Source organism: Ranitomeya variabilis, chromosome 4 (assembly GCF_051348905.1).
Source record: "Ranitomeya variabilis isolate aRanVar5 chromosome 4, aRanVar5.hap1, whole genome shotgun sequence".
Classification (NCBI taxonomy): Eukaryota; Metazoa; Chordata; class Amphibia; order Anura; family Dendrobatidae; genus Ranitomeya; species Ranitomeya variabilis.
In genome coordinates, this window is record NC_135235.1 from 692212961 (window position 1) to 692237472 (window position 24512).

General features: G+C 44.9%; 1 protein-coding gene across 1 annotated transcript in view; it reads left to right on the forward strand.

The window, feature by feature from the left end:
• Positions 1-24512, forward strand: part of LOC143767626 (uncharacterized) — a 498682-nt gene that overhangs the window by 455055 nt on the left and 19115 nt on the right. Inside the window, exon 25 of the mRNA XM_077256061.1 lies at positions 15181-15312. Within this exon, the coding sequence (XP_077112176.1) occupies positions 15181-15312 (132 nt within the window). The remainder of the gene's footprint in view (positions 1-15180; positions 15313-24512) is intronic.

Consider the following 24512-nt stretch of genomic DNA (forward strand, 5'->3'; position numbering starts at 1 on the left):
AGAAACATTCAAGATTGGGGCTCCTGCCAAACAGAATCTCATACGGTGACAGTCCTGTCTTCCTGTTTGGGGTATATCTTACTGAAAACAAAGCTAGAGGAAAGCATTCTGTCCATGGTTTACCAGTCTCTGTCATTGCCTTCTGGACTTTAGGCTTAAGAGTTCCATTTAGTCTTTCCACTTTTCCACTACTCTGTGGATGGAGTATGCAATGCTTGACTTACCCCCAGTGCTGCCATTACCTCTGACATGATCTCTCCAGTAAAATGGGAGCCCCGATCACTTTCAATGACTTCAGGAACTCCATACCTGCATATGATCTCAGCCATCAGTTTCTTCGCCGTTGCTTTGGCAACTGGGTAGGCTTCTGGCCAACCTGAAAATAAATCAATGCAGACCAACACATACTCATACGTACCTACCCTGGGTAACTGAATATAATCAATCTGCAGTCTCTGGAATGGGTTAAAGGGCCGGGGAGTGTGTTTGGATGGGGTTTTCACTGTCCTACTCTGATTATGTGTGGCACATATCATGCAGCTCTGTACCTGCCTTTCTGCGCAGGTGGAAAACCCCGGGGGCAATCCATTGTTTCTGTAGGGTGTCACACATGGCCGTCTTCGAGTGGTGCACATTCCCGTGCAGAACCTGTGCCATCATTGGGTACAGTACCTGTGGTAGGCAGACCTTTTCACCCCTCCCCCATAGTCCAGTGACGGTATCAGAGCAAGCCCCTATCTTTTGCCACCTATTTTTCTCCTCCTTACTTGCCTGTTCTTGTAACCGGGCTAAGATGTCTTTCAACACAAGTGGGGATGGTGGGGTGTCTAGGTGATGTACTTGAGAGGCTACAGGAGTGCTTGCTGCTTTCTTCGCAGCCTGGTCTGCCAGTGCGTTACCCTTTTGTCCGTCCATCAGTGCCTTTGGTATGTGCCTTTACCTTTATGATGCCTGCCTGCTTGGGTGGGAAGCTGTAGTGCATTCATAAGTTGCTGGACTGCCTCAGCACGTTTAAAGGGGTGGCCATTTGCTGTCAGGAAAGCCCTGGCTCTCCAGATAGGCCCATAACCGTGTGTAATGCCAAAAGCATACCTGGAATCAGTGTAGATATTTACAGTCTTACCTTCTGCTAGTTTGCATGCTTCTTGTGCAGACATATGAGCTGGCATTGACTCTGCCTTGATTACCTCATGTTCTGAGACCACAGCATATCTGGTACAGTAGCATCCTCGGTCATCTTGGTGATGGGATCCATCTACAAAAAGCTCAAAATCAGCATTAGAATAGGCACACTAGAGACCAGCCGTTTCCTGAGACATCAATTCTAGACAATCATGGGGTTTGGAAACCTAATCTTGTTCCTCTGGATCCATTCTAGAAAGAAAAAGAGTGTCCTTTTACATGTCACCTATTTGTCACCTACTCCTCCCCCCTTTGGATCCAGGGGAACTAGGAGAAAAGTAGCGGGGTTCAGGACAGTGCACCTTTTCAAAATCACATTAGTAGGCATGAGAATAGCACACTGAAATCGCAGCTGTCCAGCCATGGACATGTGGCTAGGTTGTACTTGATCAAGGATACTATATACATCATGTGGGGTGTGGACCATCAGTGGATAATCCAAAACAATCTCTGAAGATTTGTGTAGCAACAGCTGGACAGACAACACAGCCCAAACACATAAGGGACTTCCCTCTTGCCACCGTATCCAGGCGGCCACTATAATAATCAACAGGTCTCTGTTTGTCTCCATGAAGCTGAGTCAGCACACCTGTAGCATGTCCTGCATAGGAGAGCTCTGTCTGCAAGGCAGTCTGCAATACTGTACGGCAGTGCTCGGGTGTCTTGTAATCATATACGGGGCCTGCAGTGTGTAACACTATATCACAGGGCAAATTCCCTCTTTGAGTGGACATAGCGTCTCCTGGATACAAGGGGCCATAAGCGGCAAGGTAGGCCTGACACTCTTGGGCTATGACTGGCCCCTCCTTTTCTAGCTATCTGTTGGGCCAAACCACCTCTATGTGACAGGGTAGAATTAGCTGGGTTTACTATGGCTCCCATCTGGTGGGTAATTATATCCCCACACCCTACTGAGAAAAGAACCTGGGAGCCCTGAGGTGTGATGTAGTAGCGTGAATGACAGGGAACCAAACTTCAGATTCCTGGAAAGTCTGGCCTTGTAAGTGTGAAGGTTTCACGGGAAGAGGAGATGTAGGGGCCTTTCTGGGCTGGGGGGTCTGCCATTTACACCAATTAAAACAAGCTCTTGGTCTGAGAATTGACATAACGGGGACGGAGAGGTAGTGAAATTCCCATACAAAATTAAAGGCGTATTGCAGTGTGAAGCTGGACTTGCATGTACGATAGGAGGGGGGCAGAAACTGGAGTCTGTTACATGGAGATAAGAAACACTGATCTCGCAGCTGCAGCGATGGGGGCCAGTGAGCGAGCAAGAATTACTACGGCTAGTGATTTAACCCCTGCCTTTCTTGCTGGGCTAAATTCTTTTGAAAACTCTTTTACTATTTTCAATGCATCATCCGGAGTGGAAATCTCAATATCGGATCTACTACAAAAAGGTATGAATGGGCTTTTTATTACAATGGGAATCCCAGATCTTTAAATACTACCATAAGACGCCCATAGAACTTCTCGGCAGTCCAGGATATATTGGTGCCTTTTGGGATTGAGGGGCACAGAGCTTACAGTCGGGAGAAGAGGCCCAATTTACCAATCTTTCAATTATTTACAAGTTTTCCTCCAAGACTAGACACAGATCTATTTCACTTTCAATTCCATACAGTACTTATTGCTTTAAACACAAATCTCTCAGCATGTACTAAACCAAGGACAGAGAAAACTTTGGAATGCAATACATGCCCCCCCCCCCTTAGCCCACAGCACCGAGGGGAGAGAAATTTCAAGCAAGTCGCGCAGGGATTCACATGCCCCCTCCCATCTAGTACACGGAGATAAGGACAAAAATCACTTCATTCCTCAGCGCAAAAGGGAGAAGCGAAGCCCAGCTCCCTGCCCCCCCTTTCTCCGGCACGTAGCGCAGATAAGGAGAAAAGAAGAACTGACAAAGAAATCTCGCAGCGGTCCGCTCCGCCCCTCCCCTACACTACATAGCACTGATACAAAGCTCCGTATCTTCTACAGTCACAAATTGCAGCAGTTTTCAGACTTAATTTCTACAAAACGTTCCTATAATCCTCCGTGGTCTGGGCGGAGCCCCAAGGACGGTCCGTACGCACACACAAGGCAGGTCTCCACCCAGGCTGGATTCTGCACAACACAAACAGGACACACCTACGCTTCTGGAGATCTCTTTCCGCCGCCATTACAGGGCGGTGGCTGGGACTGCATTTTCATCATCAGTGGCACGGCGGCCATTTTACAATCTGTAAAATCACAGTTCAAAGGCATTTTATAACCAAACACGGGCTCTATATTGTCTGATCCTTCCTCTCAACCTATTTTCATCCTTTGTTCTTTAAGCCTCGCGCAACTCGCAGATAAGCTTCTTGACTGCCTCTTGCCCTCCCGTGACTATTGTCTTGACTTCCACGGCATCCTCATCTAACTTGTGGGGCACAGACTTCTTCTGCTTTAAGATACGCAGCATGACTCTTACAGAATACTATGGTTTTCTGCAGTAAAACCACTGGTAGCGATATTCAACACTGTGTTCTATATATATATATATAGTACGGAGCCTCACGTTCGACGTACTAGGAAAAGAGCCTCACGCTCAATGTTTCCTGTCTGTCCCTAACCTGAACAACAGTGATTACAGACTATCCTGCCACGATATTCCAACCAGTCGGGAGGCGGTCTCCTAGTGAGAGCCCTCCACAAAAATATAGGTGGTCCCCTCACGGAACGTCTTAAGTTACCTAACTAGACAGGTGGTCCCCTCTCGGAACGCCTTAGTTACCTGTCTGGACAGGTGGTCCCATCACGGAACGCCTTAGTTACCTGTCTGGACAGGTGGTCCCCTCACGGAACGCCTTAGTTACCTGTCAGCACAATATCACAGAGGCTGCGTCTCCTATCCCTTTCTCTAAGCTGCCCCACAATCTACAACTGGCTCAATTTATCACTCCACTTCACTACTAGACAACAGTCACGGGTAGGGTGGTTGAACGGAGTACAATGACCGGTGGAGGAGGTGTGGTGTACAGAGGTCGCACAGGATGCGACGTCTCTCAGTTGCTGGTTCAGAGCGTGGCACAGGATCGCGTTCGATCTCACCACTCGACCGGTCACTCCCCAGACCCAATTAGACCACAGACAAACCAATAACGGCTGAGACACTAGCAAGTGTGACACATACAGTGTATATGATCGCCACTTACCATGTTCGGAGGGTGATCAGTCCTCGAGGTCAGCCACTATGGGTATCATCCACAGACATCCAGGCATGGGTCCAGAGAGTCTCGGATCGCTGGCCACGCCCCACATTGGGCTCCAAATTGTCGGGGTCGTAAACGACAATATACCCTCATTCACCAGTCATTCCAAATTAAACTATAAGCATATGGTACCGGGTAAGAATGAGTCAGACAGGTAGCTGGTTCAATCTTAGTGCATGCTCGTGGATCCACACACATGTGTGTAACCGTCACAGCAACTGGCTTTATTCTAAAATACACAATACTATATTGAGTGTTAGGGGAAGGCGTGCATTAGGCGGGGTTTAAGCTAGCATCCAGTCTTCCTGATTTGTCCTGACGTCTTCTGGTGGATTCCTCCTCTTCTTTACTTTTCTAAGTTTCGATTTCCAAAGAAATGAATCTTAACCCTTCGGTCACTAACCTGAAACGAAACTGAACACTGGCAGCCATCTTTAAATACAATTACATTTGCATTAGCAGGGGAAAACTTATTGTTTCACAGTATAAGATATATAAAAGTACAAAAATATATAAGAAATATATTTTCACCTTGACACTTGACTATCCCCTAGCTTCTCACCCATGGATAGTTAGATTTATTAGAGCCACACAGAGGTTGCGCCCTACTATTAGACATTTATCGCCTTCCTGGGATCTTAATCTGGTCCTCAGGTTCCTCTGTAAAGACCTCTATGCTTCTACTGATAATATGCCCATTTCAGTCCTTACGCGTAAAACGGCATTTCTAGTGGCAATTACCACGGCTAAAAGGGTGGGGGAAATTCAGGCCCTATGTACTAGGGACCCGTACCTCCAAGATAGAGACGATTGCATAATTCTTAAACTGGACCCCTTGTTAATTCCAAAAGTAGGAACAATTAAAAATAGAAATCAGGAAATCGTGTTACCATCCTTCTGCGATAACCCCACTAATGCTAAAGAAAAGGCCTTACATTCACTGGATGTCAGGCAGGCGGTCCTAGACTACCTGGCAGCCACCAGCTCTTGGCGCATTGAACCGAATTTATTCATTCTGTATGGGGGAAAGAATAGGGGTAAGAGGGCCTCTAAGGCCTCTATCGCACGGTGGATCATGTCTGTGATCTCTGAGGCCTATCAGTCACAGGGGGTCCCTCCTCCAGAGGGTCTCCATGTACATTCTACTCGGGGGATAGCTACTTCTTGGGCAGAGAGGGCAGGTGCTTCTCTAGAACAAATTTGTAAGGCTGTGACATGGGCCAGTGCCAACACCTTTTGTAAACACTATAAACTTAATGTTTTGTCTGGTCAACATACTGCATTTGGGAGAAAGGTTCTCCAAGCGGTAATCCCACCCTGAGGAGGTGCTTTGGTACTCTCCAGGGTGCTGTCAGGATGACGTCCTGGAAAATAGGTATTAAGCTTACCGTTAATGATGTTTCCAGGAGTCCATCCTGACAGCACTAGTGTCGGGGTCGTTACGACAATAATAACCTTCATTCACCAGTCATTCCAAATTATAGTGTGAGCTGTTGTGAATTTGGATTCTGGCTCCCCCGGTGGCTACTGGTGGAATTGAACTGGTGTCTTCATCTTCTCTGTTCACCTGTTCCCATCAAGATGTGGGAGTCGCTATATAACCTTGCTGCTCTGTTAGTTGCTTGCCGGTCAACAATGTTATCAGAAGCCTCTCTGTGCTTGTTCCTGCTCCTAGACAACTACTAGATAAGTTGGACTCTTGTCCATGTTTGTTTTTGCATTTTTTGTTCCAGTTCACAGCTGTAGTTTCGTTACTGTGTCTGGAAAGCTCTTGTGAACAGGAATTGCCACTCTGGTGTTATGAGTTAATGCCAGAGTTTTAAAGTAATTTCTGGATGGTGTTTTGATAGGGTTTTCAGCTGACCATGAAAGTGTCCTTTCTGTCTTCTGCTATGTAGTAAGTGGACCTCAAATTTGCTAAACCTATTTTCATACTACGTTTGTTATTTCATCTTAACTCACCGCCAATACATGTGGGGGGCCTCTGTCTCCTTTCGGGGTATTTCTCTAGAGGTGAGCTAGGACTAATATTTTCCTCTGCTAGCTTTATTTAGTCCTCCGGCTGGTGCTGGGCATCTAGAATCAACGTAGGCATGCTACCCGGCCACTGCTAGTTGTGCGTTAGGTTTAGCTCATGGTCAGCTCAGTTCCCATCTTCCAAGAGCTTGTTCCTATATATGCTGATGCTATGTTCTCTTGCCATTGAGATCATGACAGTGAGCAGAGCAACTGGTACCGATTAAAAATGAGTCAGACACGCAGCTGATTCATTCTTAGCTGATGTTCCTGCATCCACACATGTCAGACGCGGTACAGCAACTGAGTTTATTTAGATTACACAGTACTATTGTTTAGGAAAAGGAATGCATTAGGCGGGGTTTAAGCAGTATAGGTCTAGTGCTCAGTCGCTTTCTGATTCGTTCGGACGTCTCCCGGTGGTTACTCCTTTTCTTCTCAAGTTTCGATTTCGGAAGAAATGAAACTTAACCCTTCGGACACTAAACTAAAGTAAAAATAAACACTGGCGGCCATCTTTAAATACAGTCACATTTGCAAGCAGATAGGAAAAACTTATTGTTTCACAGTATAAGATATATAAAAGTACAAAAATATATAAGAAATATATTTTCACCTTGACAATCCCCCCTAAACACTAAGTTTTTCCCTTAAAGAAAGATCCTTCGAGACTGTCCATGTGATGGGGAAAGGGGAGGTGGATTTCTTCATCCAGACACCTCAGAAACTCTTCCCTAGCGAGAGGCCTCCAGGCAGCTGAACCCTTCACTAACCCCACATGGAGTTCTCCCACTGTCCCTAAACTAAATCTCTTAGCATCATCTGAGAATGGGGGATTTTGTCTACTCTCTTGAGGGGGACATACTTAGGGATCTCCCCTGGATCAGTACCATCGTACTCTGGTGGGTCTACTTCTTGATTGAGGAAGGTGCCAGTCGGAGTTGCCTTGGCAATAACCTTTTTGTACAAGGGAATAACACAACAGAGAATTATCGATCCAATTATAAGGAGGGCAATCAGTACCAGACAAGCTTATTGAAAAAATCCCTTGATCCCACCTAACCAACTGGAGAAGAAAGATGTGTCTACTCCAGCATACATGACACGTCGTCTTATTGTCCTAATTTGTTCAACTTCTTTTAGTAACCTTCAGGTCTTTTGGATCTACATTTCGCCATTCAGATCTGGCTGTCTATATTTCGTCTCGTAAGTCTTTGGTCATACCGTCAATGAATGTATTTACCAATACTCTAACATCAAGTGGGTTTATGGGACTGTACCCCATGTCTTCCCATTTCAGCTGTAACCGTCCAAAGTATAGCTCTACACTCTCTCCTTTTTGTCACATCTGTAAAAAATCTTAGTTTGCGTCCTAGCACGTCACCTGCTTTTGTGCTCACCAACTACCTAGGCCTGCCTAAGTGCACTTATACGTCCATCATATAATCATTATTTGTCTGTAGAATGAGAAAGGTTGGTTCTCAGGGTCAGCCAATTGTTTTTGCGTAGCTAGTTAGTCAGAGGGCCTCCAGGGATAATACTCCTGTATCTGTCTTACCCTACCTGGTGTGGTTGGTTCTCTGGTGGTGGGGGGCGACATGACATGCTGGTCTACAGCTCCTTCCCAAAAGGATTACTGTCAGCCTACTCCCAAAAGTTAATGTCCCCACTATCCACCAACCACAATCCTGTGTCAGCTTCTTATATCACTACATGTGATCTTGTCTGGACAGGATTCAGTATAATTCTCTTAGGTCGGGTTGCAGCACGGGTCATACAAGTGTTAGGGCCCAAGTCCTCAACTATATCCTGAAAGGCATCACAGCTATAATTAACGAATCTTTGTTCACTGTAATATATGTATATTTGATCCATTCAACATTTTTATTAATCTGCACCTGTGGGACTATAGAAGCAATGTCGGCATAAATCTGGTTCTGGGCTTTAAATTGGTCAGGCACCCCCCTTGGCACTCCAATGGCATCAATATATATCAGTGGATCTTCTTCATAACTCATGTGGAGCTGATCAAGGCTTCTCCTCTTTCTGGTAGGTTCATCAGGTACCTCTGGATCCCAAGGTAAAATCTTGAACTGCATGGCTAATTTAACAAGGGTGCATTGGCCTATCCAGGCATTAGGCAACCTGGGACGGAGCTTACCATCTCCACATAACCAATAAATATCGTACATATATTGTGTATGTTTAATTAGCAAATCAGTATCCAGAGAACTGTTCTCTTTGCAGAAACCTGTCTCGAAGATCCCTACTGGTGTACCTGTGGTGTTGTGGGAATTATAGCAGGTGTAATTGTCAGCTAATACGGTTACTTCTCCTGGAACCTTTAGTTTGGGTTTCTCATGAATTAGTGGGACGTAATCTGGGCAATCAGTGGGCTTCAAACCTTTCAACAGATTCATGACACAGGCAGTGGTGTTGTCATCAGAGAAAAGCAATGCATGTGTGTAGAGATGTGTATTCGCAGCAGCACAAGCAATACATCCTACAGAGATATTCTGGACTCTTACATTGTATCTCACCCATTCTAACCACAGGTTTTTCCTTGGGGCTGTTTGTGTTTCTATTGAGAAAACCTCTTGCCACCTGAGACCTGGAATGGGGATCACTTCATTAACTACATTTTGCAAACGCTCACCTGGTCCTGCTTTAACTGTACTGGTAACAGGGGCCTTGGTTGGTCTGAAGCTAATATCCTGGAGCTGTATATGGCCTAAATTCCCATGATATCCACTACTAAATACATAATTATAATGTCTTCCCAGTACAAATGTCTGCAAGTCAGCAGATTGGGGCTTTCAAGATTTAGGAGGAGGGGGTGACAACTTTTACCCCATTTACAGCCTCTAGGTGGTTGCGGAAAAGCTGTTAGATGCATTCTCCCACGAAGACTCCCGTCCCATCCTTAGGGAACATGGCTTCGCTAGGTTTATATCCCCAATCATCTCCCGTATTCCAGGCAGCATCTGACCAATAATAACGGTTATTGTTGTCATTTCTGGTAACACACATATAAAACTGGATGAGTCTCTCTACCACCCGTTCAGTCTCGAGGCACTTGACTACATCACAGAAATCAAATCGCCAGATATTCACCGGGGCTGTCAGGTTTACCCAGAGAATAGTGGGACCAGGATTCTTATTTACAATAGGGGCCGAAGAGGTAGGGGCGAGGATGGCCCCCAGTCCCAAAATCAAAAACAACAGCAACATTTCCCTTCAGTCACTACTGTGACTAAACACTGGTTCGGTCTCTTTTATAATATGAGGCATGGATCCAGGTGCTTTTTCTTTCAAGTTTTACTGCAGTGGGGGTGACCGGGATCACTGTATGAGGTCCTTCAAATCTTGTCTGGAGACAATCTCTGCGCACAAACTTTTTCACATACACCAGGTCTCCTGGCACAAAGGGATGGTGTCCAGGAACCTTGTCTGGGTCTGGAAGAGAACTGAAGACAGTTAAATGCACTTTGGTAAGGTGTCCATGTAAGGCCTGCACATAGCTAGTCAAGTCCTGGTACTTGAGTTGCAACTGTTGTGGAAAGAAACATTCAAAATTGGGGCTCCTGCCAAACAGAATCTCATACGGTGACAGTCCTGTCTTCCTGTTTGGGGTATATTTTACTGAAAACAAAGCTAGAGGAAGGCATTCTGTCCATGGTTTACCAGTCTCTGCCATTGCCTTCTGGATTTTAAGCTTAAGAGTTCCATTTAGTCTCTCCACTCTTCCACTGCTCTGCGGATGGAGTATGCAATGCTTGACTTACCCCCAGTGCTGCCATTACCTCTGACATGATCTCTCCAGTAAAATGGGAACCCCGATCACTTTCAATGACTTCAGGAACTCCATACCTGCATATGATCTCAGCCATCAGTTTCTTCGCCGTTGTCTTAGCTGTAGCTTTGGCAACTGGGTAGGCTTCTGGCCAACCTGAAAATAAATCAATGCAGACCAACACATACTCATACGTCTCTACCCTGGGTAACTGAATATAATCATTCTGCAGTCTCTGGAATTGGTTAAAGGGCCGGGGAGTGTGCTTGGATGGGATTTTCACTGTCCTACTCTGATTATGTGTGGCACATATCATGCAGCTCTGTACCTGCCTTTCTGCGCAGGTGGAAAACCCTGGGGGCAATCCATTGTCTCTGTAGGGTGTCACACATGGCCGTCTTCGAGTGATGCACATTCTCGTGCAGAACCTGTGCCATCATTGGGTACAGTACCTGTGGTAGGCAGACCTTTTCACCCCTCCCCCATAGCCCAGTGACGGTATCAGAGCAAGCCCCTATCTCTTGCCACCTATTTTTCTCCTCCTTACTTGCCTGTTCTTGTAACCGGGCTAAGATGTCTTTCAACACAAGTGGAGATGGTGGGGTGTCTAGGTGATGTACTTGAGAGGCTACAGGAGTGCTTGCTGCTTTCTTGGCAGCCTGGTCTGCCAGTGCGTTACCCTTTGTTTGTCCATCAGTGCCTTTGGTATGTGCCTTTACCTTTATGATGCCTGCTTGGGTGGGAAGCTGTTGTGCATTCATAAGTTGCTGGACTGCCTCAGCACGTTTAAAGGGGTGGCCATTTGCTGTCAGAAAAGCCCTGGCTCTCCAGATAGGCTCATAATCGTGTGCAATGCCAAAAGCATACCTGGAATCAGTGTAGATATTTACAGTCTTACCTTCTGCTAGTTTGCACGCTTCTATGAGCGCCTTGAGCTCTGCTTCTTGTGCAGACATATGAGCTGGCATTGACTCTGCCTTGATTACCTCATGTTCTGAGACCACAGCATATCTGGTACAGTAGCGTCCTTGGTCATCTTGGTGACGGGATCCATCTACAAAAAGCTCAAAATCAGCATTAGAATAGGCACACTAGAGACCAGCCGTTTCCTGAGATTAATTCTAGACAATCATGGGGTTTGGAAACCTAATCTTGTTCCTCTGGATCCATTCTAGAAAGAAAAAGAGTGTCCTTGCTCATGTCACCTACTCCTCCCCCCTTTGGATCCAGGGGAACTAGGAGAAGAGTAGCGGGGTTTAGGACAGTGCACCTTTCCAAAATCACATTAGTAGGCATGAGAATAGCACACTGAAATCGCAGCTGTCCAGCCATGGACATGTGGCTAAATTGTACCTGATTAAGGACACTATGTACATCGTGTGGGGTATGGACCATCAGTGGGTAATTCAAAACAATCTCTGAAGATTTGTGTAGCAACAGCTGGACAGACAACACAGCCCAAACACATAAGGGATTTCCTCTTGCCACCGTATCCAGGCGGCCGCTGTAATAAGCAACAGATCTCTGTTTGTCTCCATGAAGCTGAGTCAGCACACCTGTAGCATGTCCTGCATAGGTGAGCTCTGTCTGCAAGGCAGTCTGCAATACTGTACGGCAGTGCTCGGGTGTCTTGTAATCATATACGGGGCCTGCAGTGTGTAACACTATATCACAGGGCAAATTTCCTCCCTGGGTGGACATAGCGTCTCCTGGATGCAAGGGGCCATAAGTGGCAAGGTAGGCCTGACACTCTTGGGCTATGGCTGGGCCCCCCTGTTGGCTATCTGTTGGGCCAAACCACCTCTGTGACATTGTAGAGTTAGCTGGGTTCACTATGGCTCCTACCTGGTGGTTAATTATGTCCCCGTACCCCACTGAGAAAAGAACCTGGGAACCCTGAGGTGTGATGTAGTAGCGTGAATGACAAGGAAACCAAACTTCAGGTTCTTGAAAAATCTGGCCTTGTAAGTGTGAAGGTTTCACGGGAAGAGGAGATGTAGGGGCCTTTCCGGACTGGGGGGTCTGCCATTTACACCGATTAAAGCAAGCTCTTGGTCTGAAAATTGACATGACGAAGCTGGGAGGGAGTGAGATTCCTATACAGGGTTAAAGGCGTATTGGAGTGTGAAGCTGGACTTGCGTGTAAGGTGGGAGGAGGCAGAAACTGGAGTCTGTTACATGGAGATAAGAAACACTGTGACCTCGCAGCTGTAGCGGTGGGGGCTAGTGAGCGAGCAAGAATTACTATGGCTAGTGATTTAACCCTTGCCTTTCCTGTTGGGCTAAATTCTTTTGGAAACTCTTTACTATTTTCAATGCATCATCTGGAGTGGAAATCTCAATATCAGGTCTACTACAAAAAGGTATGAATGGGCTTTTTTTTTTGTTACAGTGAAAATCCCAGATCTTTAAACACTACCATAAGACGCCCATAGAACTTCTCGGCAGTCCAGGATATATTGGTGCCTTAACTTTAAGGGGCACAGGGCTTACAGTCGGGAGTAGAGGCTTAATTTCCTGAGGAGGGACCATATCATCCAACAGGGAGCCCCCCTATTAATCTTCAATTTGCTATATATATATATATATATATATATATATATCAACCACTCAACTTGAAGCAGATAAATCTTTTACCAATCTTTCAATTACTTACAAGTTTTCCTCCAAGACTAGGCACAGGTCTATTTCACTGTCAATTTCATACAGTACTTATTGCTTTAAACACAAATCTCTCAGCGTGTACTAAACCAAGGACAGAGAAAACAGAATGCAATACATGGCCCACCTCTCTCTGGCCCACAGCACCGAGGGGAGAAATTTCAAGCAGGTCGCGCAGCGGCTCACTCACCCCTCCCCTCTAGCACTGCATTCCTTAGCGAGTCACCACAGAAGGGAGAAAACAAAAGCCCAGCTCTTTGCCCCCCCTTTTCTCTGGCTCACAGCACCGATAAGGAAGAGAGAGGAGAAATCTCACAGCAGTCCGCTCCCTCCTCCCCTCTCCTACACAGCACTGATAAGAGTTCCGTATCTTCTACACAGTCACAAATTGCAGCAGTTTTCAGACTTAATTTCTACAAAACTTTCCTATGATCCTCCGTGGTCTGGGCGGAGCCCCAAGGACGGCCCGTACACGCATACGGCAGGTTTCCACCCAGGTTGGATTCTGCACAACACAAACAGGACACACCCACGCTTCTGGAGAGCTCGTCCCGTCGCCATTATAGGGCGGTGGCTGGGACTGCGTTTTCATCATCAGTGGCACGGCGGCCATTTTACAATCTGTAAGATCACAGTTCAAAGGCATTTTATAAACAAACACGGGTTCTGCATTCTCTGATCCTTCCTCTCCATCAACCTATTTTCATCCTTCATTCTTCAAGCCTCGCGCAACTCGCAGATAAGCTTCTTGACTGCCTCTTGCCCTCCCGTGACTCTACTATTGTCTTGACTTCCACGGCATCCTCATCTAACTTGTGGGGCACAGACTTCTTCTGCTTTAAGATACGCAGCATGACTCTTACAGAATACTATGGTTTTCTGCAGTAAACCACTGGCAGCAATGTCAACACTTTGTTCTAAAAACACAGAGCCTCTCGCTCAACGTATAAGGAAAAGAGCCTCACGCTCAATATTTCCTGTCCCCTAACCTGAACAGTGATTAACAGACTATCCTGCCACGATATTCCAAACCGTTGGGAGGCGGTCTCCTAGTGAGAGCCCTCCAAAAAAATTCTGGTGGTCCCGTACGGAGCGTCTTAATTACCTGTTTCTGGTGGTCCCATTCCGGGACGTCTTAATTACCTATTTGTACTCAAAATTCTGGTGGTCCCCCACTTGGGACGTCTTAATTACCTGTTAGTACAATATCACAGAGGCTGCGTCTCCTATCCCTTTCTCTAAGCTGCCCCACAATCTACAACTGGCTCAATTTTTCAGTCCACTTCACTACTAGACAATAGTCACGGGTAGGGTGGTTGAACGGAGTACAATGGCCGGTGGAGGAGGTGTGGTGTACATGAGGACGCGCCGGATGCGACGTGTCTCAGTTGCTGGTTCAGAGCGTGGCACAGGATCGCGCTCGGTTTCACCACTCGACCGGTCACTCCTCAGACCCAAGGAGACCACAGACAAACCAATAACGGCTGAGACACTAGCAAGTGTGACATATACAGTGTATATGATCGACACTTACCGTGTTCGGAGGGTGATCAGTCCTCGAGGTCAGCCACTATGGGTATCATCCACGGACATCCAGGCATGGGTCCAGGGGGTCTCGGATCGCTGGCCACGCCCCACGTTGGGCGCCAAATTGTCGGGGTCGTTATGACAATAATAACCTTCATTCACCAGTCATTCCAAATTATAGTGTGAGCAGAGCATCTGGTACCGATTAAAAATGAGTCAGACACACAGCTGATTCATTCTTAGCTGATGTTCCTGCATCCACACATGTCAGACGCGGTACAGCAACTGAGTTTATTTAGATTACACAGTACTATTGTTTAGGAAAAGGAATGCATTAGGCGGGGTTTAAGCAGTATAGGTCTAGTTCTCAGTCGCTTTCTGATATGTTCGGAAGTCTCCCGGTGGTTACTCCTTTTCTTCTCATTCCTCAAGTTTCGATTTCGGAAGAAATGAAACTTAACCCTTCGGACACTAAACTAAAGTAAAAATAAACACTGGCAGCCATCTTTAAATACAGTCACATTTGCAAGCAGATAGGAAAAACTTATTGTTTTACAGTATAAGATATAAAAGTACAAAAGTATATAAAGAAATGTATTTTCACCTTGACACTAGTAGTTCCCTCCCTCTAATATTTATATCATGTTTTGTTAAACCTGGCACGTATGTAACATGTTCCTAACGTATGATGTAATATGTTTGGATTCAATGTAATATGTTTTGTTGTCATCATTAAACTTGTTCCTCTGCATATCCTTGTAGCGGTTCTTGTTACAACACTGAGGATTGGGGTGGGACATGACCTTTTAAACTCGTGTGTTTCCTGTCCCAGCAAGGGGAGGAGGACGTCCTCCAGGGTGCTGTCAGGATGGACTCCTGGAAACATCATTAACGGTAAGCTTAATACCTATTTTTTTTTACGGCTCTACATTATAAACTTCTGTGAAGCACTTGGAGGTTCAAAGTGCTCACCACACATCTAGATTAGTTCCTTAGAGGGTCTACTTTCCAAAATGGTGTCACTTGTGGGGGTTTCCACTGTTTAGGCACGTCAGGGGCTCTCCAAACACGTCATGGGTTCCGATCTCAATTCCAGCCAATTTTGCATTGAAAAGTCAAATGGCGCTCCTTCCCTTCCGAGCTCTGCCATGCGCCCAAACAGTGGTTTACCCCAACATGTGGGGTATCGGCGTACTCAGGACAAATTGTATAACTTTATTTTTGGTCCAATTTCTCCTGTTACCCTTGGTAAAATAAAACAAATTGGATCTGAAGTAAAACTTTTGTGAAAAAAAAGTTAAATGTTCAATTTTTGTTTAAACATTCCAAAAATTCCTGTGAAGCACCTGAAGGGTTAATAAACTTTTTGAATGTGGTTTTGAGTACCTTGAGGGGTGCAGTTTTTAGAATGGTGTCACTTTTGGGCATTTTCTGTCATATAGACCCCTCAAAGTCACTTCAAGTGTGAGGTGGTCCGTAAAAAAATGGTTTTGCAAATTTTGTTGCAAAAATGAGAAATCGCTGGTCAACTTTGAACCCTTATAACTCCCTAACAAAAAAAAATTGTTTCCAAAATTGTGCTGATGTAAAGCAGACATGTGGGAAATGTTGTTTATTAACTATATTATGAGATATAACTCTCTACTTTAAGGGCATAAAAACTAAAAGTTTGAAAATTGCTAAATTTTCATAATTTTAAACAAATTTTAGTTTTTTTCACAAATAACTGCAAGTCATATCGAAGAAGTTTTACCACTATCTTGAAGTACAATTTGTCACGAGAAAACAGTGTCAGAATCACCAGGATCCATTGAAGCGTTTTAGAGTTATGACCTCATAAAGTGACAGTGGTCAGAATTCTAAAAATTGGCCCTGTCACTTAGGTGAAAACAGGCTTCGGGGTGAAGGGGTTAAGTATGTGACAGCAGCCAAACATAAAAACCCACTATAAATAGTAAATCAAACTCCCCTTTATCACCCCCTTAGTTAAGGGAAAAATAATAAAATAAAAAAATGTTTTTAAATCCATTTTCCCGTTAGGGTTGGGGTCAGGGTTAGGGTTGGGGTTAGAGTTTGGATTACATTTACGGTTGGGTTAGGGGTGTGTTAGGGTTAGGGGTGTATTGGGGTTAGGGGTGTGTTGGGATTAGGGTTAAGGGTATGTTCGGGTTAGGGGTGTGGTTAGGGTTATCATTAGGGTTAGGGGTGTGTTGGGTTAGGGTTGGAGTTACAATTGAGGGGTTTCCACTGTTTAGGCATATCAGAGGCTCTGCAAACGTAACGTGAAGCCCGCAGACCATTCCGTCAAAGCCTGCATTCCAAAACGCCACTTCCCTTCCGAGCCCCGACGAGTGCCAAAACAGTAGTTTTCTCCCACATATGGGGTATCAGTGTACTAAGGAAAAATTGGACAACAACTTTTGGGGCCAATTTCTCCTGTTACCCTTGGGAAAATACAAAACTGGGGCTACAAAAATCATTTTTGTGGGAAAAAAATTATTTTATTTTCACTGCTCTGCGTTTATAAACTGTAGTGAAACAATTGGGGGTTCAAAGTTCTCACAACACATCTAGATAAGTTCCTTAGGTGGTTTAGTTTCCAAAATGGGGTCACTTGTGGGGGGTTTCCACTGTTTAGGCCCATCAGGGGCTCTCCAAACGCGACATGGCGTCTGATCTCAATTCTAGCCAATTCTGCGTTGAAATAGTAAAATGGCGCTCTTCCCTTCCGAGCTGTGCCGTGCACCCAAACAGTGGTTTACCCCCACATATGGGGTATCGGCATAGTCAGGACAAATTGGACAACTTTTGCTGTCCAATTCCTCCTGTTACTCTTGGGAAAATAAAACCAATTGGATCTGAATTAATTTTTTTGTTAAAAAAAAAAAAAAAGTTCACTTTTTTTAAAACATTCCAAAAATTCCTGTGAAGCACCTGCAGGGTTAATAAACTTCTTAAATGTGGTTTTGAGCACCTTGAGGGGTGCAGTTTTTAGACTGGTGTCACTTTGTGATATTTTCTATCATATAGACTCCTCAAAGAGACTTCAAATGTGATGTGGTCCCTAAAAAAAATTGTGTAGTAAAAATGAGAAATCGCTGGTCAAATTTTAACCCTTATAACTCCCTAACAGAAAAAAAAAATTGGATCAAAAATTGTGCTGATGTAAAGTAGACATGTGGGAAATGTTAGTTTTTAAGTATTTTGTGTAACATATCTCTGTGGTTAAAGGGCATGAAAATTCAAAGTTGGAAAAATGCGAAATTTTCACCGAATTTCCTTTTTTTTTTTTTCTTAAACAAATAAACGCAAGTAATATCAAAGAAATTTTACCACTATCATAAAGTACAATCTGTCACGAGAAAACATTGTCAGAATCACTGGGATCCATTGAAGCATTCTAAAGTTATTACTTCATAAATGGACAGTGGTCAGAATTAGTCATTAACGTGCAAACCACCCTTGGGGGGTAAAGGGTTTAAAAAAAAGTCTCCATTGCCTCTTCCAAATGCTTAAAATATAAATTTATCACACGTCAGCTCTGCACTATTATACATATTATAAATTATTATAAATACTATTTAAAAGTATATTTCTTGTTGAAACTCATGTGATACAAAATATTGACCTTTACAACAGTTTATATACTGTGTGCAGAATTATTAGGCAAGTTGTATTTTAGAGGATTATTTTTATTATTGATCAACAACTATGTTCTCAATCAATCCAAAAGACTCATAAATATCAAAGCTTAATATTTTTTGAAGTTGGAGTGGGTTTTTTTTTAGATTTGGCTATCTTAGGAGGATATCTGTTTGTGCAGGTAACTATTACTGTGCAGAATTAGGCAACTTAATAAAAACCAAATATATTCCCATCTCACTTGTTTATTTTCACCAGGTAAACCAATATAACTGCACAAAATTTTGAAATAAACATTTCTGACATGCAACAACAAAACCCCAAAAAATTTTATGATGACACTCAACAGCCTTCCATCCATAGATTCTGTCAGTTGTTTGATCTGTTTACGATCAACATTGCGTGCAGCAGCCACCACAGCCTCCCAGACACTATTCCGAGTGGTGTACTGTTTTCCTTCCCTGTAGATCTCACATTTTATGAGGGACCACAGGTTCTCTATGGGGTTCAGATCAGGTGAGCAAGAGGACCATGTCATTATTTTTTCTTCTTTGAGACCTTTACTCACCAGCCATGCTGTGGAGTAGTTGGAGGCATGTGATGGGCATTGTCCTGCATGAAAATCATGTTTTTCTTGAACGATATCAACTTCTTCTTGTACCACTGCTTGAAGGAGTCTTCCAGAAACTGGCAGTAGGTCTGGGAGTTGAGCTTCACTCCATCCTCAACCCGAAAAGGTCCCACAAGTTCATCTTTGATACCAGCCCATACCAGTACCCCACCTCCACCTTGCTGGCGTCTGAGTTGGATTGGAGCTCTCCGCCCTTTACTGATCCATAAAGATCCACACAACAGAATGACTACAGGGTCAAAATAACGTATCAAAATTTATAATTAAACATATTAAATCCAACAACAAATCAAATGACAACGTATAATAGAGAGCATGCAAAGAGTAGAATAATGCCTTAGGGAATGCTGCACATGTCAGAACAGATCCAGACACTGGAGGGTTAAATGAAGAAAAAACGAGCTATAGCCTCACATATGGGCAGAAACAGTTTCATCATGTAAGACCCAGGAAAAACCTAGGGTTAACAGCTATTAATGCCCTACCATATCTGTGCTCAATGCCAGAGTGAATCACCATGCCACCATGCTGGAATCCGGTAACCGCCGCACGATCACATCAAAACCATAATTACCTGTAGATAGGCGATACCAGGCACCAATCCCCCAATGACCCGGTCCGTCCGCCCCGACGCGCGTTTCGGACCTTCCTTCTTCCTAAGGGGGCCTGCTATCCTATGTAATGTCCCACCTTATATACCTACACGGCAAGATGCCGGCCAAAACAGCAAAACAGCGTGGTTGTAAACCGGAAGTCGCGGACCCGACCCGGAAGTGACGCGCGCATCTCCCCGGAAACCATGACGCCGGCCGACGTCAGCGTCACATGACTGCAGGTCCTGTAAGGACACCAACCGCCATGACAAGACGCCGAAGGCCGGCCGGGGGCACAGCGCCAGAGAGAAAGGCGCGTACAGGTACAGGTGCGCCACCTGGCACAGCAGTGCAGACATAGATGTAATCAATCGGTGCAGTCTCTTATTAAACCCAAAATACCATAACCAAATAAACAATGTCACAAATACACAATTAAAAGACTTAAATTAAAACAGAACAAAAGAAACCAAATATTGCACCAAAACAAACATCTAACAATATTAAACTAAATCACAGATAACTTAATATATGTCAAGACAATAGGACATTATAGCATAGGACGATATCCGTTCATTCTCATAATGTCTTTAATAGGATTAACTCCGTCATTTGTCCATTAGCATCTTGACACCAGAACTTCAGTAGGATAGGAATATAAAGGAGACATACAGGAACTATAATAAAAATCTAAAAAATTTTAAAAACAAAACGCAGGGTAACAATAACAGCATCCATAGCGCCAAATATCCAGATAGTCACTAATCAAATGGGTAATACACAGGATAAAAATTCATAGGAATGGGGCAAAGCTCACATTTTCGTTAAGCCCAGATGGATGGACCGTATTCAAGGTCCAAATCCAATTGGGCCAAACGCTTTGAGATCCCACCACTGCGGATACCGGCATCTATTTTATCAATCCCCCGAAATCTGAGGAGGGCACCTGTTGTGAATTCTCTTCTTGGGCTCCCTCCGGTGGTTATAAGTGGTACTGCTGCTGGCTTTGGATCGCAGCATTTATCAGGTGTGTCCACTTAGTGCAATTCTGACTGGGCTATTTAGTCTTGCTAGATTCTTTAGTTGGTGCCAGTTGTCAGTTGTTCCTGGAGGATTCACATCTCTGCCTGGTTTCTCCTGCTATGCTGTCCAAATCAACAAAGATAAGTTCTGGCTTTGCTTTTGCAGTCCACATGCTGTGGGCTTAATAGTTCAGTGCATTTCTATGTTTTGTCTTGTCCAGCTTGGTCTGTGTAAGGATTTATTCAGCCAAACTGGTATCTCTGGAGATGCAGATTTACCCCTCCATATCTTTAGTAGATGTGGAGACTTTGGTTATTTTCTGCGGTGGATATTTTCTAGTGTTTTAATACTGACCGCACAGTACTCTGTCCTGTCCTTTCTATTTAGCTAGAATTGGCCTCCTTTGCTAAATCTTGTTTTCAGTCTGCGTATGTAATTTCCCTCTCCTCTCACAGTCAATATTTGTGGGGGGCTGTCTATCCTTTGGGGATTTTCTCTGAGGCAAGATAGTTTTCCCGTTTCTATCTTTAAGGGGTATTTAGTCCTCCGGCTGTGACGAGATGTCTAGGCAGTGGTAGGTACATTCCACGGCTACTTCTAGTTGCGGTGTTAAGTTCAGGGTCTGCGGTCAGTACAGGTACCACCTTCTCCAGAGGACGCCTCATGCTGCTCCTAGGCCACCAGATCATAACAGGCACCGTCACAGTTATGATACTCTTTGAAATGGTGTGGAAGAGTTTGTAACATGGATGTGTCAGATTCAGTAGCTGCTGCCATAATACCACGTACGTGCTCCCTGTCCCGTATTTTAAACTGCCGTGTCGTCATACTTGCATAGATTTTACCACACGGGCATACGGCATAATACATCATATTTCTATCAATACACGTAATCCATTTTTTGATATTAAACTGACGTGATCCCTCAGCATTCTTAAATGTGTTACATCTATCAATATTGGAACACGCAACGCAATGGCCACAGGGAGCGCACCCATATTTCCCCGCCATATCATCCAAAAAGGTTGTAGCTCTCTCACTTACATAGTGACTGTACCAAATGGTCACGCAGATTTTTGGATCGCCTTGCTGTGACGGATGCCCTCTCAGGGAGAAATCTAGAAATTACCGGATCCGCTTTTAAAATGTGCCAAGATCTCCAGCGCCCTTCTCATATGAGGAAAGTGAGAGTGAAATTTAGTAACGAATCGGACAACTTCCTCATTTTTTACCTCTCCTAGTGTCATAGAGCAGTGTATGCCGAGTGGAAAATCTTGCTCTATTATAAGCCTTCTTTATCTTACGGTTGCTATAACCGCGCTCAATTAGTCGGCCCTTAAGATCCTCTGCTTGACTATAAAAATCTGCATCTGTTGAACTCAACCTCCGAAGACGTAAAAATTGTCCGGTGGGAACGGATTGGACCATATGGGCAGGATGGGAGGATGTAGCATGTTAGTGGCTGTTGGTTTTCGGAAGATATCAGTCTGTATCTCACCATGTGTATCCCATCTGAGCATGACATCCAGGAACTCCACGGCGTTAGTATCATATTTAAAGGTAACATATATATATTCAATGTGTTATCATTAAGTGACGCCATGAAGTCCCGGAGGTCCACTTCGGACCCCTGCCAGATCAGAAATATATCGTCGATGTACCGCATCCAGGAGAGGACGCGGCACATCGGCGATGACTGATCTGGCAGGGAGAGGTCCCTGTCCCACAGCCCCAAGAACAAGTTGGCATACGCTGGGGCAAAAGCCGCCCCCATAGCTGTTCCTTGGAGCTGTAGGAAGAAGGACCCCTTAAAGACGAAAAAATTGTGCGTCAAAGTAAAACCCAACAGCTGGATAACCAATTCTATAATGTCTTTTGGCATGTCAGATGTACCCAAATAAAATGTAACCGCCCTTAGTTCATCTTCGTGTCTGATGCTGGTATAAAGGGACTCAATGTCCCCCGTAACCAACATCATATCCTCATCCAAACATATACCGTCCACCTGTCTTAATAACTCGCCAGTGTCCTTTAAAAACGATGGCAAACCCTCGACTAAAGGCTGTAATTTAGAGTCGATCCATTTATTGATGTTTTCCAAGAAGCCACCCCTCCCTGACACTATGGGACGACCAGGGGGCGTCTGCGCGTCCTTATGGATTTTAGGTAACAGATAGAAGGTGGGGACAGTAGGCTCTGTCACCAGCAGTGCCGCTGCCAACTCCTTAGTAATTGTCCCCACCTCCCTTGCCTTGTTGATAATAGATAACTGTGCAGAGTAGGCGGACAAGGGGTTAAATGTAAGCTTTTTATAACATGTGTAATTGGCGAAAGGCCTCCTTTTCATAGAGGGTCTTAGGCCATACCACAATATTACCCCCCTTGTCCGCCGGTTTAAACACTACATCAGGTAACTCCTGAAGGACGCGCAGACGCTCCCTCTCCCTCTTAGACAGATTATCACAATGGATATACCGTGGAATTTCTCTAAATTCCTTGGTTACAATCTGAACAAAGAGGTCCACATTTGGACACGATGTCAGGGGAGGAAACTTCTTGGATTTAGGGCGGATTGTTGATGGCACCTGTTATGACCCCAATGGCGAGGGTCTCAGAGGAACAAGTAAGTCTGCGAAGTACAAAAATCCAGCTCATAGGGCAGTGGTAACTGGGTTGACCATATATCTACTCCTAACGCCAACACTAGAAGTAGCCGGGGAACATGCCTACGTTGGTCGCTATATGTCTCGCGCCAACCGGAGAACTAACTACCCCTAGAAGAGACCTCTCTTGCCTCCAGAGAAAGGACCCCAAAAGTAGGATAGAAGCCCCCCACAAATAATAACGGTGAGGTAAGAGGAAATGACAAACATAGAAATGAACTAGGTTTAGCAAAGAGAGGCCCACTTACTAATAGCAGAATGTAGTAAGATAACTTATATGGTCAACAAAAACCCTATCAAACATCCACGCTGGAAATTCAAGAACCCCCGAACCGTCTAACGGCCCGGGGGGAGAACACCAGCTCCCTAGAGCTTCCAGCAAGGACAAGATACAGATTTAGTACAAGCTGGACAAAAATGCAAACAAAAACAAATAGCAAAAAGCAAGAAAGCAGACTTAGCTTAATCTAGCAGGAACCAGGATCAGTAGACAAGAGCACAACAGACTAGCTCTGATTACAACGTTGCCAGGCATTGAACTGAAGGTCCAGGGAGCTTATATAGCAACACCCCTGAACTAACGGCCCAGGTGAGCATGCAAGGGATGACTGACATACCCAGAGTCAAATCACTAGTAACCACTAGAGGGAGCCAAAAAGCAAATTCACAACAGTACCCCCCCCCTTAGTGAGGGGTCACCGAACCCTCACCAAGACCACCAGGGCGATCAGGATGTGCGGCGTGAAAGGCACGAACTAAATCGGCCGCATGCACATCAGAGGCGACCACCCAGGAATTATCCTCCTGACCATAGCCCTTCCACTTGACCAGGTACTGAAGCCTCCGCCTGGAGAGACGAGAATCTAAGATCTTCTCCACCACGTACTCCAACTCGCCCTCAACCAACACCGGAGCAGGAGGCTCAGCAGAAGGAACCACAGGCACAACGTACCGCTGCAACAAAGACCTATGAAATACGTTGTGAATGGCAAATGACACCGGAAGATCCAGGCGAAAGGATACAGGATTAAGGATTTCCAATATCTTGTAAGGACCAATGAAGCGAGGCTTAAATTTGGGAGAGGAGACCTTCATAGGAACAAATCGAGAAGACAGCCATACCAAATCCCCAACACGAAGTCGGGGACCCACACCGCGGCGGCGGTTGGCAAAACGCTGAGCCTTCTCCTGTGACAACTTCAAGTTGTCCACCACATGATTCCAGATCTGCTGCAACCTATCCACCACAGAATCCACCCCAGGACAGTCAGAAGGCTCCACATGTCCCGAGGAAAAACGAGGATGGAAACCAGAGTTGCAGAAAAATGGCGAAACCAAGGTGGCGGAACTAGCCCGATTATTAAGGGCAAATTCAGCCAACGGCAAGAAGGTCACCCAATCATCCTGATCAGAAGAGACAAAACACCTCAAATAAGCCTCCAGAGTCTGATTAGTTCGCTCCGTTTGTCCATTAGTCTGTGGATGAAAAGTGGACGAAAACGACAAATCAATGCCCATCCTACCACAAAAGGATCGCCAGAA